Source organism: Oryctolagus cuniculus, chromosome 11 (assembly GCF_964237555.1).
Source record: "Oryctolagus cuniculus chromosome 11, mOryCun1.1, whole genome shotgun sequence".
Classification (NCBI taxonomy): domain Eukaryota; kingdom Metazoa; phylum Chordata; class Mammalia; order Lagomorpha; family Leporidae; genus Oryctolagus; species Oryctolagus cuniculus.
In genome coordinates this window covers 11186689-11207401 of record NC_091442.1, presented here as the reverse complement: position 1 = coordinate 11207401, position 20713 = coordinate 11186689, and the positions used below count along the sequence as shown (strand labels likewise).

At 52.4% G+C, this 20713-nt stretch overlaps 1 protein-coding gene across 2 annotated transcripts in view; it reads right to left on the bottom strand.

The window, feature by feature from the left end:
* Nucleotides 1-193: 193 nt before the first annotated feature.
* ZNFX1 (zinc finger NFX1-type containing 1) overlaps nt 194-20713 on the bottom strand; it is a 28315-nt gene continuing 7795 nt past the window's right edge. For both annotated transcript variants that reach the window (XM_051844938.2, XM_070051712.1), the window contains exons 4-14: nt 18055-18186; nt 16660-16808; nt 15877-16026; nt 13856-13970; nt 11939-12186; nt 10295-10434; nt 8749-8903; nt 7903-8048; nt 7031-7141; nt 6625-6720; nt 194-4501 (exon numbers count right to left, since the gene is read on the bottom strand). In XM_051844938.2, the coding sequence (XP_051700898.2) occupies nt 2060-4501; nt 6625-6720; nt 7031-7141; nt 7903-8048; nt 8749-8903; nt 10295-10434; nt 11939-12186; nt 13856-13970; nt 15877-16026; nt 16660-16808; nt 18055-18186 (3884 nt within the window). In that variant the 3' untranslated portion in view covers nt 194-2059. The remainder of the gene's footprint in view (nt 4502-6624; nt 6721-7030; nt 7142-7902; nt 8049-8748; nt 8904-10294; nt 10435-11938; nt 12187-13855; nt 13971-15876; nt 16027-16659; nt 16809-18054; nt 18187-20713) is intronic.

The following is a 20713-nucleotide window of genomic DNA, read 5'->3' as shown; positions in this document are numbered from 1 at the left end:
CTGTATGCTTGTGGAGGCGCTGGGTGGGGTGAGGGCGCGCTGGCCGGAGCTGCTCTCCCGGGCTCGAGTGCGAGTGCCAGACATCGTGCGCTGAGCAGTGCCTGAAGCCAGCTCACTGCGCCGGCAGCCTCGTTGTGCCGATGAGGAAACAGGCTTGGCGAGGTGGATTTCCCAGAGCGGCACAGTTGGGAATTCAGGTTTGAAGCCAGTGTGCACCTGAGCTCACACCCTTGGTTCTGTGCCGCGGAGATGGGAGCTCGGAGGACACAGCAGCGGCCACCTCCGTGAATGCGCGCCTCGCACCGACCAGCTTCTTCCTGGGTGGTGGTGGTTCTGAACCGTCCCTGTAGCCATCAGAGGAGAGCTGTGGCACCCGTCTGTAGGCCATGTCATGTGGAGCCTCAAGGAGCAGCAGTCCATCTGGCTTTCTAACCCAAACATCTGTGCAGTAACCTCACCACGCTGAGGAGTGTTCCCAAAGCTACCCGTCAGGCTGCGCTCACCAGTCACCACCAGGGGTCCAGTTCAGGCAGTGACAGCTCCCATGCGTGATGCAGGGAGGTAGCGAGCGCTTACAGAGACCCCCGACCCCCAGCCCAGGAGGTCGGCAGCCCGTGCGAAGGCACTTACATGGCACTGATGATCTGCAGGGTGGCCTCTCTGGGAGGAGACTCGTGAAGTACATCCTTCTGTCCAGCCCTTTTCTCACGGGTAAAAATGACAGCAGCTGAACAAAACCAAAAGCGCAGCCTCACTGCAGGCAGTGCCTGCCCTGCCCCTTCCTCTTGCCAGGCTACCTTAGCTGCTTCTAGAATTCGCCGACGGGGCCAGGTGTTGAGATGCCTCTCGGGACGCCTGCACGCCCACATCGGAGTGCCCAGGATTGAGCCCTGTCCTGTACTCCCGATTGCAGCGTCCTGCTGATGTGCACGAGGCGATGCCTCAGTGGCTCAGTCCCTACCACCTACACGGGGAGACCTGGGTGGAGTTCCAGCCCCGGTGTGGTGGGCATCTGAGGAGTGAACCAGCGAACGAGACGTCTCTGTCTGCCTTTCAAATAGGTTTTTAGGAGCTGAGGTCAGAACACGGACCACTGGTTTTTTGAATCATCGTTTTTATTAATTGGCTTTATAGGCTAAAGTGCATAGTAAAGACAAATAGGAAATGCATACGTAGGAAAGGGATGTTTTTCTTGCCGACATTAGAAAGGACCTGAGATGCCTAAGTGTTCTAAGGAGCACTGGGCCGCGGGAACGCGGAGACAGGCCTGGGGCTGGCTTCCAGCTTACGTGTGGGGCCTGCAGAAGCTGCTGGCATGCTACCCCTGCTCTGGCAGAAGCTGCGAGAAGGCGCTGGGACAAAGGCTCAACGCCTTCGTGAGTTTAACCCCACTCAGGGCCCCAGGGGGACCCAGCACTGCCACGGAGCCTCATCCTCATCCCGAAGTGCAAGTGACGGGAAAGGGCACGGGGGCCACGCCTCAGCCTGGGCCTGCTGAAGTCCTCAGCTGTGGCAGCACCCGTTTCCCCAGGCGTGGTGAACATGTAACTGAGTCGGGGCGTGGGCGACCCCTGTGGGATCACAGGCCTCCGGCTGAGGCGGCGGCAGGAGGGATTCTTGTGCTCCTTGAAGAGATGAGCAGTTCATGAACAACTCCTCTGGGCCTCTGTGTGTTGGGATCAAAGTTGATCAAAGTTGGTCTGCAAGTCGGGGCCTGGCAGTTAGAATCCGTCAGCTTTGCTGAGCCCAGACTGCGCCCCAGGAACACCATGGAAGGAAGCTCTGACCGAGGCGGGACCCTGGGTGGCCGCTGGGCAGCCCTGGGTGGAAGCCCCGGACCTGCTCCAGGGGGCCCCCCCTAAGGTGCAGGAGAGGAAGAGGGGAGAGCCGTTACTTCTGCTCTCAGTTCTGGAGGTAAAGTGCTTATTCTAGCGCAGGGTGAATCTAGAAATAAATGTGGGCAAGCCCTAAAAGTGGATCCTTAAACAGGTGCCAGGACTAAAGGACAAGCTTAGAAAACTGGACGCTGGAGCTGAGCCCAGCCGCCGTGCGCCCCTCCCTACACCATTCTCTGGATCTCCTCAAAGTTCATCAGGTTGTTGGCCGTGTCCGACCAGGCAGGGTGCTGGGCTCCGTCCATCTCAGAAGCCAGCTGGTTGCTCCGTTCCAGTGTGTGGTTTACGCCGCCAATCACCTCCTTACAGTCAGGACAAGTGGCCCGCTGCATGGCCCCCCCACAGTCGCCAATCACGTAGATGTGGCCATTGGGGCACTTGAACCAGTGGCCCCGAGGCAAGCCCATGGCCCTGACGATCTGCACCCGCTCCTCCTCCGAGATGCCCAGGCCAGAGGAGGGCAGGTGGGCCTTCAGCGCCTTCATCTTCCTCTGCACAAGCTCCTCATCCTCCGGGGTGAACTTGGACGTTCTCTCCAGGACATCCCGGAGCCTGTGGACTTCCTCTGCGACCTGACCCTTCAGCCTGCCCTCCGCCATCTTGCAGCTGCTCAGGAGGCTCAGCAGGTACGTGAGCCTCTGCATCTCACTCTGCAGGTCCCTCAGCTCCTGGCTGGTGAAGCTCAGGCGCTTCCTGGCCAGCCAGCTGTGCACCTGCTCCAGCCGAGTCCTCACTCCGTCTCGTTCCAACACATGCACTTTCTTCAGGGAATCCCAGAGGCTGGCCAGGCGGTCGTAGAAGCTGATGTAGTTCTCCACAAGGCCCAGGTCCCTGACCGACAGACTCTCCTGCGCCAGCTTCTCGCTCAGCATCAGGAAGTCTTCCGGAAGCTGCTGCTGCAGGAGGTGCTTCCCCGCCAGCAGGGCCTGTAGGCGCTGCTGGTCGGCTGTGATCTCCCTGGCTGAGCCCTGGATCCTTTCCTTGACCACCTCGATCTCCTCCAGCCGCTGCTTGATGCTGGCTCCGTACCGCAGGTTCTTGCGGATGGGCACCTGGCAGACCGGGCACACCTTCAGCCTGATGGCGACCTCGTCCTCCTTCTGCTCGTTCATGTAGCGGTCCAGGGCCTGCACCTCGAAGAAGTGGCTGCAGTCTTCCAGCTGCACGAAGCGGGCGTCGGGCTCGTCCTCAAAGCCGAAGAAGATCTGTGTGACCTCGTCCTGGTGGCAGATGCGACACTTCTTGGGGCACGGCTCCCCACACAGGCCGATGCAGGGGTGGCCACAAGCCAGCAGCTTAGTACAAGGCACATAGCACGGCGGTCGGTTGCAGGGCTCGGAGCAGAGTTTGGTGCACTGGTAGTGCTGGCAGCGCCAGATACACGGCTCCACGCAGGGGGTGCAGAGCTCCCCACACTTTTTTTTGCACTGGCTGTGCACACAGCGGTTCTGGCACGTGCGCTGGCAGGGTGGGCACTCGCCGATGCACGGCTCCTGGCACTTGTGAGAGCAGATGAGCAGGCGCTTGCACGGCTGCCGGCAGCGTTCGTGGAAGCGCCCTTCACAGCAGCTGTGGCAGGAGCCGGGGCAGGGATGCCCACAGTCCAAGACGGTGCTGCACCTGCTGGTGCACTTGACCGGCAGGCCATACTTGATATCCTCCACGTTGCCACACTTCTCCTTCTGGCTGTGCCCACACTTGAGCTTCACGGTGACCATTTCTGAACACAGCCGCACACAGTCCTCGCCACAGGAGTGGGTGCACCTGTGCCCACACCTCAGGACCTTGGGACAAGGCTCCTGGCAGCAGAAATCGGCCTCCGACATGGAACAAGGGACCATCTGCTGGTGGCCACAGCGGGAGATGGTTTTAGGCACCTTCACCTGGCAAGGCTGACACTCCTGGAAGCACACGAGGGGGCACCGGTGCCCGTCCTGGCAAAGCACCTTCTGGCACGGCTTCATGCACTGGAACTCCTTGTGCGCGGAGTCGTAGGGGTGGCAGGCGCGGGTGCACACGTGCCCACAGTCCAGCCGGAACTCGCAGGGCAGGCTGCAGCCCCCTTCGGGCACTTTCTGGAAGTCGGAAGCTTTGGACACTGACGTGTGGGTCTCAGGATGGTTCTGGCAGCAAAGCCGGAGGGCGGGGCCTATCTGGTTGTTCTCTCGGAGGGTGTGGATGATCCTGCTCCACAGGGGCACCTTGGCCAGCATCTGCATGTTTCCGATACAGTACATGCCCTTCTTGGCGCGCGACAGGGCCACACAGATGCGGTTGGCTATCTGCAGGAAGCCCACCCTGCCCTCCTGGCTGCTGCGCACCAGAGAGAGGAGCACGATGTCATTCTCCTCCCCTTGGTACTTGTCCACGACGTGGACTCTGACCCCAGCGAACGTCTTGGTGGGCATGAGCTTGCGCAGGCAGAAGAGCTGCCCGGTGTAGGTGGTGAGGATGGTGATCTGGGAAGGCAGGTACTCCTGGCACAGGAAGTACTTGCACAGCTCCACCACAAAGTGAGCCTCGTGCTGGTTCTGATGGCTTTTGCCCTCTTGGATCTCCTGTTCCGGAAAGGTGTGTTCTATGAAGAAAAGGTTGGACGAGACCCCCTGAAGAGGCAAAGCAGTGACACGTTAGCAGGTTCACTCGGGGCACGGCTTCCCCCCGCTCATGCACACTGGCCACAGCCCCTGCTCCAGAGAGAGACCCCGGAGGTCTCCACCGCCTCTCATCACCGTCTCATTACGAAGTCAGTTATCACGTGCTTTGTTTCAGGGCCATAGCAAATGGACCAAGAATTCACTTTAGTTTGGTTTGATATTAATACTCACAACAGCCATCCATGATGCAAACGTTACAGCTTACGGAACAAGCAGCAGTTTCATAATGATGAAGACGATGACAGAGCCAAACTTACCAAAGGACTTCAAAAGGTTCATGGACAATGGAATGAAAAGGTAAATTTATTTTGCTGCAAAAACTGCTGAAATCCATGTATATACAAAGGGTCTTCAAAAAGTTCATGGGAAACGTATATTCTGAAGAAACTGCACACGGATTTCCACACTACTTTTGCAGCAAGGAGTGAGTGAGTGTTCAGCCTAGTGGCTGCGATGCCTGCGCCCACACCCCCGGGTGTCTAGGCCTGGTTCCTGGCTCAGGCTGCTGACTCCAGCTTCCTGCCTGTGCGCACAGTGGGAGGCAGGCAGTGGTGACAGCTCAAGTGACCGGGTTCCTGCCACCCATGCGGCAGATCTGGTTTGTGTTCCCGACGCCTAGCTCCAGGCCCTGCCCAATCCTGCCATGCAGGAATCTGGTGAGCAGGTGAACCAGCGGATGGGAGCTCTGTCTGCCTCTCAAAATTATTAAATGTTTACTTTTGTGTCAAAATAACATTATCTTGTGGGGCTGGCGCTGTGGTGCAGGGTCAAGCTGACACCTGCAACTCCAGCATCCTACATCCAAGTGCCGGCTTGAGTCCCAGATGCTCTGCTTCTGATCCAGCTTCCTGCTAATGCACGGGGAAGGGGGTGGAGGACGGCCCGGGTGCTTGGGCCTCTGCCACCCATGTGCGAGACCTGGGTGGAGTTGCTTGCTGGCTCCTCGCTTCAGCCTGGCCCAAACCTGGATGTTGTAGGCATTTGGGAAGTAAACTAGTGGATGGAAGATCTTTCTGTCTCTCCCTCTCTGATGCTCTGCTTCTCAAATAAATAAATACATTTTTTTTTTTTTTTTGACAGGCAGAGTGGACAGTGAGAGAGAGAGACAGAGAGAAAGGTCTTCCTTTGCCGTTGGTTCACCCTCCAATGGCCGCCGCGGCCGGCGCGCTGCGGCCAGTGCACCGCGCTGATCCGATGGCAGGAGCCAGGAGCCAGGTGCTTTTCCTGGTCTCCCATGGGGTGCAGGGCCCAAGCACCTGGGCCATCCTCCACTGCACTCCCGGGCCACAGCAGAGGGCTGGCCTGGAAGAGGGGCAACCGGGACAGAATCCGGCGCCCCGACCGGGACTAGAACCCGGTGTGCCGGCGCCGCTAGGCAGAGGATTAGCCTAGTGAAATACATGTTTTTTAAAAATTATTTTTCAAGTTTTCTATGAGGTTTCTTAAGTGCTGACAGCATAATACTGTCTCTGTCAAAGCAGTAATGGGACGGGGTGGGAGCCACTATTCTCACCGTACAGAAGACAACCCTGAGACTCACAAGTCCTGTGGGACCCACACAGATGCGTTTTTTTTTTTTTAGACAGGCAGAGAGGACAGTGAGAGAGAAAGACAGAGAGAAAGGTCTTTCTTTTTCTTTTGGTTCACCCCTCAAGTGGCCGCTACAGTCAACGTGTTGCGACTGGTGCGCTGCACTGATCCGAAGCCAGGAGCCAGGTGCTTCTCCTGGTCTCCCATGCGGGTGCAAGGACTTGGGCCATCCTCCACTGCCCTCCCGGGCCACAGCAGAGAGCTGGCCTGGAAGAGGGGCAACTGGGACAGAATCCAGCGCCCCGACCGGGACTAGAACCCGGTGTGCCGGCGCCGCAGGCGGAGGATTAGCCAAGTGAGCCGTGGCGCCAGCCGTCACACAGATCCTCTTACTAAGCATCAGAGCTGGGTTGAAACAGCTGGATCTGTGTTCCCAGTTTCTATCCTCCTTCTCCCCCCAAAGCCTTCCTTTCATCCCGAGGGAAAGGCAGCCTCCAGGGTTGCTGGCACCACCCCCGAGAGAACACACAGGACAGACTCACCTTGATATTCTCGTATTTGAGAACGGAGGGGTGATTCTCCAGGTCCTGGTAGATGTGCGGGGTCAGGAGGCGGGCGATCTCAGGACGCATGCGGTGCTGAAACAACCCACGGCTCTCGTTAGGGACGAGGCTAGGGGACAAATGGACTTCTCCGGTGGCGGAGCTGGGTGACGTTTGACAAGAGTAACCAGGAGACAGAGGGCGATGGGAACAGCCCTCTCGTCCTACAAACACTCAACACTTAACAAGGGTGACCTTGCAGTGTTTTACAACAGAAAGCAAGTTTGGCCCAGGCATTTCATTACCTAACCCAGTTTCGTTTTTATGAGTCTGTCCTTGCTGGCAGTTGGCGGGCTCCCAAGTCTTTCCCCCGATATTCAGGAGTAATGGAGGCCCAGTTTCTCACCTGGTAATTCAGACGGACAAAGGGAATGTTGACTTTGACCAGCCGTTCAAAAAGGGACACCTCAAGGTTGAAGTTCTTGGCCAGGTCATACACGTTGGCGCTGGGGCGTAGCTGAGAAGAGAGACATGGCTGAGGATTCTCTATTGAAAATGTATCTTAACCATCTATCTTCTGTCCGTCCATCCATCTGTCCTCCATCCGCCCACAAATGGTTTTCCACTCTTCTAGGAGCTGAGAGGTTAGGGATTGACAGTGACAAAGGCTGCAAAGAACTAAGGGTGCTGTGACAGCGGACCCAAAAGGTGGGAGTCTGTAGTCTTCCTGCCAGTGACATCTAAGTTGATGGCAGCATGGAAACTGCTAGTCAATCCCTTACTTGGAAAGCGAGTCAGATCGGGGAGCAGGAAGGATGGGGTAGGACAGCTGAGCAAAATGAGATGAAGCCAGACAATCACCTTTTCCTTCCTAGGCCCCTTTAAGAAGCTTGATTTTTATGGTAAGTTCAATGGAAAACCATGAGAGCATTTCAAACTGAGGACGGTGTTAGGATCTGATTTACCTTCTTAAAAAAAAAAAAAAATTCACTCTGGCTCCTTCATGGAGAACAGATTACAGGAAAGCAACAATGCGGGCTGGGAGACCAGGGAGCAGGGCACAGTCCATGTGAGAGGCCGTGGTGAATTAGGGAAACAGCAGAAAGAACTGATGAGGCTCCCTCTAAAATAACCCCCAAACCCAACAGCCCTTGCTCTTAGACTGAACACGGAGGGCAGAGAAAGCATCCCAAGACCCACCAGAGAGCTAGAGGCCTGCTGAACGGAGAAGCCAGGTGTTTCCGAGAGCCCGCCCCCCTCCTGCGATGCTGGCTTTACCTGCTGGTGGTCCCCAATCAGAATCAGGTGCTGGCAGGCCTTGCTCAACGTGGCGATGGTGTGGGCCTCCAGGACCTCGGCGGCCTCCTCCACAATCACGATGCGTGGCTCCACCTTCTGCAGAATCTGACGGTATTTGGCAGCACCTCAAGTGGGGGGGTGGGGCTGAGCTGAGACATGGACTCTGCCATCTCCACCCACCCTCACTGGCTCTGGGTCAGTGACAACGAGGGCCTCCTATCTGCCCAGGGCAGTGGTGACCATTAAATGACAGCACTAGTGCTGGGTGGTCTTCACAGCATTACACCCATGCTGGTCACTGCTGGAGTTTCTAACAGCAGGAGCGAATGAGTACTGTTCACTAAGAGAGCCCAAGGAGCCAGTGCTGTGGTGTAGCAGTCAAAGCCGCTGCCCGCAGTGCCGGCCTCCCATATGGGCGCTGGTTCAAGTCCTGGCTGCTCCACTTCTGATCCAGCTCTCTGCTATGGCCTGGGGAAGCAGCAGAAGATGGCCCAAGTATTTGGGGCCCTGCACCCATGTGGGAGACCTGGAAGAAGCTCCAGGCTCCTGGCTTTGGATAGGCGCCAGTGCAGCCATTTGGGGAGTGAACCAGCAGATGGAAGAAGACCTCTCTCTTTCTCTTTCTGCCTCTCTGTAACTCTGTTTTTCAAATAAATAAATAAATCTTTTAAAAAAAAAGAGTTCCCAAAACATGGGTTGCTTCTCATGGTATTTCCCTCTAATCTACTACAGAAGTTTCTCTTCACACACCCTAGATATCTGACAGGACCTTGGGACCAGAAGTGAACTTGGCTGGAGCAGATAAATTTCCCCACACTTGCTTACCTGTGGTCGTCATTCCTACAACCTGGGCATCTTTCAGGATGTGCAGGTCTTCCTGGAGTCTCAGCTCCGCCATTCTCTCTGCTGATGAGCGGTACTGCCGTTCATGGCTGAGGATCTTGCGGCGCGTATCGGCCTGGTACATCTGTAACCACAGCCTGGAGAACAGGAAGAGCCAGGGCCAGGAAGGCACACGCTTTAAGAAGGCGGAGGACACCCTTCCGTGCGCTCAGCGTAGGTGAACCCCAGACCCTCGAGAATGTACAGGGCACAGGTGGGACAGGAGGGACCCAGTCGTACAGAGACTCAAGAGTCTAAAATGCCCAGGGAGATACGCGGCGTGGTCAGGGGCAGGATAAAGAACCAAAGCAGAGAATAAGGGACTTCAAAGCTTCAGGGAAAACTGCTAAGTGCCCTCCACCCGCTCTGCCGGCGCCTCCTTCCCTCCCCACGGGTGAAGTGCCATTTTCCTTCACAAGGAAAACAGACGATAACACTAACCTGCTGTCAGAATGTCTTCTGGCTGCTCCGCAGGTAAACCCACACTCCTCACCTGAGCTGCACCCGGCCCCACCTGCCCCAGAGTCACCTCCCCGCCCTCCTGAGTCACAGCGGCACTGGCGGCCTTCCTTTAATTTCTGATCAGCTGTGGTCTCTCGCCCACCTCTGGCCTTTACTGCATGGTCCCTTCAACTCTGGCTGCTCCCCGGCTCCCACTGGACCTGACAGTGCCTATTTTTCTTGCAGATCTTGCCTCCAATGTCACTTTCCTGAGTGTCTCAGACTAGCTCAGACCTGCGTAACATCCTCTATACTTCCTGTTCTCTCCTTTTGCTTAGTATTTATGCCCATATGTAACTTTATGCTTGAGGAATTACGTGACTATTCTATCTCTGGATAGACTGCACGTGGAGTTATGTGACTATCGTCTCCCTGGTAGACTGCACGTGGAGTTATGTGACTGTCCTGTCTCCCTGGTAGACTGCACGTGGAGTTATGTGACTGTCCTGTCTCCCTGGTAGACTGCACGTGGAGTTATGTGACTGTCCTGTCTCCCTGGTAGACTGCACGTGGAGTTATGTGACTGTCCTGTCTCCCTGGATAGACTGCACGTGGAGTTATGTGACTGTCCTGTCTCCATGGACAGACTACACGTGGAGTTATGTGACTATCGTCTCCCTGGTAGACTGCACGTGGAGTTATGTGACTGTCCTGTCTCCCTGGTAGACTGCACGTGGAGTTATGTGACTATCGTCTCCCTGGTAGACTGCACGTGGAGTTATGTGACTGTCCTGTCTCCCTGGTAGACTGCACGTGGAGTTATGTGACTGTCCTGTCTCCCTGGTAGACTGCACGTGGAGTTATGTGACTATTGTCTCCCTGGATAGACTCCACGCCCCATGAAGGCAGAGCAAGGAGCTGCTCTACCTCATGGCTGCATCCCGAGCACGCAGCTCAGCAGTGTGCTCAGTCAAGAGCACTGCTGAAGGTCTTGGGGGCAGGGGTGTTCTGGGAAATCACAAGGGCTGCTCCGGGAGGGGCACGGTACCTATAAAGCTGCCAGCGGGAATTCAGGTCCAGCTGCCAGACGTCCTGGACTTCATTGGCCTCAGCCTCAGTCATGGTGTTCAGTTTGCGAAGCTCAACCTTCACTTTCTTCTTCATTTTCCTTTTCTGGTTGCGCTGGGTCTGCAGACATCAAAACCAGGCAAGATGCTGTCTGAGAAGTGCACCCAGTTCTAAGCCCAGGCAGGGGCCATCTCTGACAGACCTCAAGTCACAGGGGGTCAAACCGAGGCTACGCAGCCAGTCCGCCTGGGCTCAAAGCCCCATTCTAGCTGTTGCTAGGTGGTGAGAATAAGGCAAGAACCTCATTTCTATATGCCTCAGCGTCCTCTTCTATAAAATGAGGGAAGCACCTCCCAGAGGGGTTGCTGGCTTGACAGAGGAGTAAATGTGCCCACATGGAAAACACACAGTGCCGGTGCTAGGCATCACTGGACCTCTATGACAAACTATTTCTCATTCTCAAAACATGCATGTTCTGTACAGGGTGAGGGCAGATCTCTGCATGAATGCTGCGGGACTGATGCTGAACAACTGGTCTGCTCAAATGGTCCTAATACCGTCATACCCACCTGGTATCTTTATCGAGCGGGTGACAGGCACCAGTTATGAGGAAGTGCTCTCCCTTGGCTATCACCAAGTCTGAGGTCATGTGAGAGATGTCACCACAATAAAGGCCTGCCCAGCTTCAAAACCAAACAAACCAATCCCTCCTGATGGCACACGGCAGAGAGGCGTCCAAGGACTGGGATCAGACTCCACCCACCACACTGGACTGAACTGAACTAGGGAGCAAGGCTGGCAGTCAAGTGAGAACTGGATTCAAAGCTGCTTTGATGCTGGGGGAGTCCCGGCTGCTCCACTTCTGATCCAGCTCCCTGCTCATGTGCCTGGGAAATTGGCAGAGGATGGCCTAAGTGCTTGGGCCCCCACTGTGGGCGTGAACTAGTGGACGGAAGACCTCTCTCTCTCTCTCTCTCTCCGTTTCCCCCTGCCAAGCCTCCCTCCCACGTAAATAATTAAAAAATAAATCTTTAACAAAAACCAAAGTTGTCTTTGAAAGTCCCTAAAATCGTCAGCGGGATTTGTAAACTGGCCTTCTGGGCATCCATGTTCTCGGTTGTCATACCAACAATACATGGGAAACTCTGATCACTGACTGATGAAAGCAGCAGAGGCAGGTCTACAGCTGAGTGTTCCACCTGGCCCAGAGGGCTCGCTCCATTGTTCTACTTTAGTCTTTAATGTTTTAAAGCAAGTTCACAGACCCACCCATGGTTGAGAAGGCAACAACCCTGAACACAGGAAGCAATGAGACCATGGCCGTCTGAATTCTTCTAGCAGTTGCAGAGTAGCACTTGGTTACTCACTTCCTCTTTCCATGTTGGCATTTTTTGCTGAGGCCCCTCTGAAGCTTTCTATAACCTTGGGAATTAGATTCACACTAGGGTTAGGCTGAACATGGGCACACTCTCTAACTGTGAGGATGAAGTGAATACACTGTTAACAGAAGTGTTCAGAACACTCAGGCCTGTTCTAGCAGAGTCCAAACCACATCACGTGGCAGTAATAACACCTGTTTCCCATTCTGTTGGGGCCTTCAGGAACCCAGAGGAAGTGCGTTTACCTCCCACTCTCCTGTGGCTTGGTCCTGTCCAGCTGCTGTCCCAGGGCCATAGTGGTCCAGTCTCATAGCCAGAAGCATCTTGGCCAACTCCTGGTCTGCCCCATTTTCTTCCTTCTTCCGCCTCCGGGGCCTTATCACTTCCTCCTCCTCAATCACTCGGTCCGCTTGAATCAGCTCGGCCTCCTCTGCAATTTCAATCAGCGAGCCCTCCTCCTCGCCTTCCTCCTCCTCTTCCCCTTCTGCCTGCACTGAGAGAGGAAAGCAGACAGGACAGGGATGGTGGGAGAGGGCACCTAGAAGAGCTCAGAAGCGTGAAGACCTCGAGGGGTTTAGTGACTCCCTCTGGGGAGGGAGATTGGGAGGAATGAGAGTCAGGGAGGGAGGCAAGGTTCCTTGTATATTTCTTTGTTATGTGTTCTAGATCTTATAAATCAGACAAATGTACACCTTTTTGACAACAGTTTTATATGTATCACAAAGGAGGTTATAAAATAATGTAAATATGCAATTTGAAGGATAAAAATACATAAAATGAGCATACAAGTACCTTGTACTCAATTTCAGAAGGAGAAACCTATCATAGTTTTTGAAGACTCTTGTGGATCCTTCTAATCTGAATTTTGTGTTACTCATTTTCCTTTTTAAAAAGAACTTGGGGCTGGTGTTGACACAGCTGGTAATGGCACCACACTGGCCTGCCCTAAGGGCACCATTTGTGTCCTGCTGCTCCACTCCTGATCCAGCTCCCTGCCAATGGCCGGGGAAAAACAGTAGAATACAGCCCACCTGTTTGGACGCTTGCTACCCATGTGGGAGACCCAGATGAAGCTCCTGGCTCTTGGCTTCCAGCCCTGGGTGTTGTGGCCACCTATGGAGTGAACCAGTAACTGGAAGCTCTCTCTCTCTTTGTCTCTCCCTCTAACTCCTTCTTCAAATAAATAAATATGTCTTTAAAAAAAAAAAGAACAAATGTGCCCACGTATATGCTGCATCTCTCCTTTTAAACGACACATCTGGTGTATGTCTTCCTGGAACGCGCCTTTCCATTCAGCAGGTGCAGAGATTTCTATGGGGATGGCGTGATGCACTCCTTTTCAGCTGCACGGTATTCCATTGTCTATGTAGACTCTAACTGCCCCATCCACTGCACAAACACGGATGGGTATTTGAGTTCTGTCTGTTCTTCCGTCACAAAGTGACCGTGCCAATGTATGTCCCCAAGAGGGCTGTATTACAGTCCCCTTGTGCTATGTGAGGGGCTGTAGCAAACTTTAATTTTTGCCAGCCTGGTGAATGTGTAATAGTATCTCATTGTGGTTTTAACTCCTTTCTGTCCATTCTACGGTCTTCTGCTCTACCAGCTGAGCTACCCAAGAGTGCACTTGAACCCTCCCTCCTTCCCTTCCTTTTTAAAGATTTATTAATTTATTTGAAAGGCAGAGTTCAGAGAGGTAGAGGCAGAGAGAGAGGTCTTCCATCTGCTGGTTCACTCCCCAGATAGCCACAATGGCTGGAGCTAGGCTGATCCGAACCAGGAGCCAGGAGCTTCTTCTGGGTCTCCCACGCAGGTGCAGGGGCCCAAGGACTTGGGCCGTCTTCTGTTGCCTTCCCAGGCCATAGCAGAGAGCTGGATCGGAAGTGGAGCAGCCAAGACTCGAACCAGCACCCATATGGGATGCTGGCACTGCAGGCGGCGGCTTTACCTGCTATGCCATAGTGCCAGCCCCTCAACTCCTTTCTAATGAGCACGTTTTCCATGTCTACTGACCAACAGGATTCCCATTTTGCGTGATGTGCCCACTCAAAGTCTTATCTGTTTTCTTAGCCGCTATTTGTCTTTCTCTGATGGATTTATAGCTCTTCATACATTCTGGACCTCACTTTTCAGCCTGCGCTCGGCAGGCACGCACTTCTTACCTGTGCTCTCAGGTCCTGCTGGGGCAACGTTCTGGGTGAAAGAACCGACACCCAGGCCCAGCCACTCCAGCATCATGGAATGCTTCCAGTGCTGGCAGTAAGTCCACTCACTGTCCTGAGGAAGGAAGAATCATGTCAGGAGGATTCTGACAACCAGTGGAAGGGTGAGGTCTCCTCAATTGGTCGAAGTCATTCCCTAAAACCCAGAGGCTGTGGAGCAGATGCTGAGCCTCGTGCTTAAGACAGCTGCCTCCCACATCAGGGCATCTGGGTTTGCTTCCTGGCTCCAGCTCCTGATTTCAGCTTCCTGCCAAAGTAGATCCTGGAAGACGGCAGGTGACGGCTTGAGTAGCTGGCTCCCTGCCACCCACTCTGGGAAACCCGGATTGTAGTCCCAGCTACTGGCTTCAGCCCTGGCCCAGCCTCAGCCATCGTGGAGATGTGGGGAGTTAATCAGTGGATAAGAGCTTACTCTCTCTCAAATATATAAAATCAAAGTTTACAAAACAAAAACATTACTATTAAATGCTTTAAAAAAACAGCCATTCAGAGATCACAAATGGGCATCTCTTCAGCAACTGGAACATTTAATGTGATTTGTGTGGAATTTTTAAAAAAGATTTATTTTTTAATTTATTTGAAAGGCAGCATTACAGACAAAGGAGGAGAGACAGAGAGAGAGAGATCTTCCATCCACTGGTCCACTCCCCAAAAGCCACAAGGGCTGGGGCAGACAAAAGCTAGAAGTCCAAAGCTTCACCTGGGTCTCCCACATGGGTGGCTGGAGCCTGAGCATTTGGGCCGTCCTCCAGTGCTTTCCCAAGTGCATTAGCAGGGAGCTGGATTGGAAGTGCAGCAGCCGAGTTTCAAACCAGTGCCCACATGGGACGCTGGCACTGCATGCAGAGGCAACACCTGCTACACCACCACGTTGGGCCCTGCATGGGATTTTAAAAATCAAAATTTCCAGGCTCTCCAGACAGAATCTGGAGCTATGGCAACAAGAAGCCTGTATTACCGAACGGCAACAATGGCTGGGGTTGAGCTGCTGCCACTTCTTTTCCAGTTTCCCCCAGTCTTCCCACTTCCTAAGGTTTCACATCCAGACTGCTTCAGTTATTTACAGAACCTGACCGGGGCCAGCGCTGTGGCTTCTGGCATCCCATATGGGCACTGGTTCAAGTCCCAGATGTTCCACTTCCAATCCAGCTCTCTACTATGGCCTGGGAAAGCAATAAAAGATGGCCCAAGTCCTTGGGCCCCTGTACCCATGTGGGAGACCCGGAAGAAGCTCCTGGCTTCAGATCGGCTCAGCTCTGGCCACTGTGGCCAATTGGGGAGCGAACCAGCGGATGGAAGACCTCTCTCTCTCTCTCTGTGTAACTTTGACTTAAAAATAAATAAATAAATATTTAAAAAAATTAAGAGCCTGACTGACTCCTTGAAGGAGTCTATAACCCTGGAAATCACCAACCCAATGATAACAGTGCCACCTTTTCACTGGGTTCCTGGCCACATGGTCTCGGTTAGTTCTCATGGCAGCTTTCTGTAGCAGGCAAGATTCTTCCCTGTTTGATGCTGGGGATCACACTGTCCCAAGTCACACAGCCAGACTGCAAGACCCCGGTCTGTCAATTCCCAAGCTCTCTGTATGTGCTGGATTGCCTCTGATTATGGTTTTGTTATTTCATTTAAAAAACACAGCATACTTATTAAAGTTATAGGTTTATAAATATTACCTTGTTTATTCAAGTAATAATCCTTAAGAATTAAGTTGATCTATAAGATGTTGGGTATTTTTTGCAAGTAAAATTTACAAATACTGACAATTTCATTATGGTTCAACTTCTTGCTGTTATTACTTCCACTTTGTAACAGGGGAAACAGACACGGACAAATTTGCCCAGGACAAAGCCAGGGTTCAACTCGGCAGGCTGGCTGCCTCTCGCCACCAGCGGGTACTTCTCCCCGAGGCAGCGCCAGACCCAGCAGCTGCGGCTCCCCTCTGGGGTGAGTCCTACCTGCGCTGGTCCGTTCATCAGGCTCGCCCAGTGGTGGGGGGCGATGTACTTCTCCAGGTACTGCTCGCGCAGGACACCACGCATCGTGCACTCCAAGGTCTGCGCCCCCTCATGCAGCTCCTGCTCTGACTCCTTCATCTGGGTCACGATCTGCAATCAGAGAACCTTGGCTCCAGCTCTCACTGCTGTGAGCACAGGGAAGAAATGAGGGGGAAATATCACTCCCCAAAGTCAGTCCTTGCCTGGAGGGAAAACAAAGCCAAGACAGGAATAGCAAGAAGAGAGGATGGACACGTCAGTGAGCAAGCCAGTAGCCCAAGGCACATCAGTGTGTTCTTAGAACCCAAGGAAGAGGATCTGAACCGTCTAACTGATAGAACAGAAAAACAGGCCAAGGGTCCTGTGGCAGAGGCATCAAAGCTTCCCAGAATGTGTGCTCTTCTGCTCCACGACGTAAGAACTCGGGTTTCCGGTCCAGCACTCACTGCCCAGCTGAACGACGGTAAATGGGCTGGGAGTTACGAGCACTGTGGTGAGCTGGCGGAAGTGGCCTTAAGGTCCTAGCAGGGGTAGGGGGCGGCGCGCCCTTCAGCATGTTTTCTCCATCTCAGGAGGGCAACGGTCACGCTGTACAAAGGGATTAGCTAAATAGAATGCTGCGCGGTGCCGGGCCTTCAGAGCTCTGGAAGCCTCCGCCCCGACCCTGGGCTGTTTGTGCAGAAAGCCACTGCTGTCTTGTAGGTCCCCGGGGGCTGCCTCAGACGTGCCGGAGCGGGGACTCACACTCATGTAGGCCCTGCGCAGGTGCATGGGCAAACTGCGGCGGAATTCCCGCTTGTTCCTCAGCTCCCTCAGAGTGAACTGCTTCAGGATTTCACTGTTGCTTCTTCCGCCTACACGCACGATGCTGGTTTTTTGACACTTGTAGATGCCTGTGGAGCAAAGCAGAGTTTTGCAGGGTTGAGAGGAGCTAGGTTGCATTCTCAAGGGAGAGCTATATTGCCTCAGCCGGACCCTTAGGGAACAAACTTGCACTTACAGCAAGCTTAGCCTATTAACGAGCAAGAAGGCCACGGGAGGACATGGCCAGGGGAGTGCGCGGTACAGTGCCCACGAATGCAGGCTCTGCAGCCAGGGAACCTTGGCTCCAGCTCTCACTGCTGTGTGCCTGGGCCAAGGTACCTGAGTCTCAGTTTCTCTGTGATTTGGAGACAGCAGCACCTTCACAATAGAGCTGTCGTTGGATAAATGAGAGTATGTCTCCGTAGCTTCTAGCCAGGGGCCAGTACACAGCAAGCTCTTGGTAAACATGACCTGCTATTCCCTGCAGGTTTACTGATGCTTCTAAGTTCCAGGCTTGTGCCTGGTTCTGAAGACATAGCAACCTAAACACAGACTCAACTCCTGATTTGTTCTCTTGTCTCACAGCCCAGCAGAGAAGATACTCATAAAACAGTTTCTCACAATACTGGGAAGTGCAAGTACTTAGCACCTGATGCTTCAAGTGGGTAGCAGGGGACCTTGCTTAATCTGGGTAAGGACCTATTCTTGAAGACCTAATATTTAAACAGGGACTCGGAAAACAAAGATTTATCTAGGTGAAAGAGGGGTATGACGTATGGAAGATAATGTTCTTGGCAAAATGAAAGGTACTCATATTCATTAACACAATTAGTATTTTCTTAAGTGCCTGATAGTGCCAGGATCTGTGACTACAGTAAGGAAACAGGCCCAAGCCTCACAGTGTGAGTCGTCTACAGTGGAGACACATAAAACATACTGCACAAAAAGAAAAAACAATACAAAAGGTGGCTTAACTTTGTGACGTCTGGGGGCAACAGGGAAAGTCTACCTGGAGAAGAGAGACCTAAGGTGCGACCTGAGGAGTGAATCAGAGCCAGCCAGGCTGGCTGAACTCCAGCTGAAGGAAGAGGGCGAAGGGAGAGGCAGGGGAACAGAACGGGGCAAAGGAGGAGTGGGAGCAAGTCAAGTACGGGGGGACAGTACTGCTGGGGTCAGGAAGAACAGGGGAGTGGCAGGAGACGAGGTTCAGAGACAGACTGGGAGAGTCCCCCGGGGCGTTCTAGGTTAGAACAAGGACTGCGGAGTTTGTTCAAAGAGCAACAGAAAAAGCTACAGAAGACGTTCAACTGTCACTGTCCCGTCACCGAACGCTACCTTCCAGAAACTGGTCCAAAGCGTGGTTGGTGTAACACACGACCAAGATGGGGAACTTCTGCAGGCTGATCTGCCACACAGACTCGTTGGTTAGAAGGGCCTGGATAATCTTTAGCCCCACATAGGTTTTGCCTAGAAAATAAGGAAAATGGAGTTAAAAATTTCAGACATTCCCTAAAAGGAGTAATCACTTAGAGCAAAATCTTTCTTTTTTTAAAATTATGTTGAGGTAATGCATCGAGATGGCACCAAACCCCAGCGCCTGAAATGGGTGTGGTACAAGAAGCCCCCAGCCCCTGCCTGTGTTCCCGGTCCCCTTGTAACTCCCCAGAGCCCATCTTTCTACGCTGTATGCAGACAAACAAATATGAATGCATGTTTTCAGTCTTCCCTTTTCTTTTGAAAACACAAATAGTATTTACATACAAATAGCCTGTTCACATTGTTCTATACCTTGCTTTTTTCCACTTCCTGTATCTCAGAGGCAATTCTCTATTAGTACACCAAAACAATCCCCCTCACCTTTGTTTTAGAGTTCTAAAGCCGTTTTAGCTAATTTCTGATTTGTGGACATATATATATATATATATATATATTTTTTTTTTTTAACAGGCAGAGTGGACAGTGAGAGAGAGAGACAGAGAGAAAGGTCCTTTGCCGTTGGTTTACCCTCCAATGGCCGCCGTGCTGCGGCCGGCGCGCTGCGCTGATCCGATGGCGGGAGCCAGGAGCCAGGTGCTTTTCCTGGTCTCCCATGGGGTGCAGGGCCCAAGCACCTGGGTCATCCTCTACTGCACTCCCTGGCCACAGCAGAGGGCTGGCCTGGAAGAGGGGCAACCGGGACAGAATCCGGCGCCCCAACCGGGACTAGAACCCGGTGTGCCGGCGCCGCTAGGCGGAGGATTAGCCTAGTGAGCCGCGGCGCCGGCCGATTTGTGGACATATATAAGTATATTGTTTCCAATTTCACACGGCAATTTTATTTTTAAAAGGTTTATTTTAGGGGGGGCAGCACTGTGGCGCAGTAGGTTAATCCTCTGCCTGTGCTGCCAGCATCCCATATGGGCACCGGTTCTAGTCCCAGCTGCTCTTCCGATCCAGCTCTCTGTCATGGTCTGGAAAAGCATGACCCAAGTCCCCGGGCCCCTGCACCCATGTGGGAGACCCAGAAGAAGCTCCTGGCTCCTAGCTTCAGATCAGCTTAGCTCTGGCTGTTGCGGCCATTTGGGGAGTAAACCAGGGGATAGAAGACCTCTCTCTGCTTCTGCCTCTCTGTAATTCTGCCATTCAAATAAATAAATAAATCTTTAAAAAAAATAAAGAAAATGGGGAAAAATAAATATATGTAGGCATTTGCCTGAATATTCACAACATACAGAGGTATTCAAAAAGTTCATAGAAACATCTATTATGAAAAAACTGTAAGGATTTCAAAAATTTTTTTAAAGTTTAAAAATATATTGATTTTTCATTTGAAAGGCAGATGGACAGAGAGAGATCTTCCATCCACAGATTCACTCCCTAAATGCCCACAATAGGTGGTGTCAGACCTGGACAAAGCCAGGAATCCACAAATCCACAATTCAATCCAGGTCTCCCACATCGGTGGCAGGGACTCAAGTACTTGAGCCATCAGCTGTCTCCCAGAGTTAGCATTAGCAGGAAGTCAGAATTACTGGTAGGAGCATAAACAGATACATCTTTCCCCTTCCCTTTTCTTAAAGCCCTTAAAACATCATTTTAAATTATGCAGATTTTCCTTTATACAGGTGATTCTTATCAGAAAGAATTCTCCATTCTGGTATACGAATTTTTTTTATCCTGATTTGTCATTACTTTAATAGTATTTTAAAGATCTCTTCCTGTTCCCTTTGTTGTTGTTGTTACAATTTAATTTAACATACCTATCATAAATATTAATTTCTTACTTTTGGGGGAAAATCTGTAGAAATAATAAGCAGAGTACCCAAAGATACACACATATAGAGATACAGATGTATAAACATATGGATACTTACTATAGCACTATATATAACACCAAAAGGAAAAAATTATGATACATTCAGACTCTAGAGTATTACGCAGGCATAGTAAAAAGAATGATGTCCATCTCTAACCATGACTATAATGTAAAGACTGTAAATATGTACATAACATGTTGCTGCATTTAAAAAATTATAGACCAACACATAGAGCATGATCCTATCTTTGCTACTAAGTCACAGAAAAAGCATACGTGTACACGTGTGAACATAAAAATCTGCCAACAGATACTTCAGCGTGAACCTTGGAGACCTGCTCCAAAGGCACACATCCAGGTACTGACAGTGGTTACTATCCTGCAGACATTAGAGTGGCACAAGAGGAAATGGGGTGGTGCTGGGGCATGGCTGGCTGAGCTGTCGTCCCACGAGTGCTGGTTCCCACTCCAGCTGCTCCACTTCTGATCCAGCTCCCTGCTAATGCACCTGGGAAAGCAGCAGCAGATGCCCCAAGTGCTTGGGCCTCTGAACCTACGTGGGAGACCCAGATGAAGTTCCTAGCTTCCACCAGGTCTGGTCCCTACCATTGCAGTCATCTGGGGAGTGAACCAGTGAATTAGTGGATGGAAGGTCAGTCTTTCCCTTTTTCTCTGTAACTCTGTCTTTCAAATAAATAA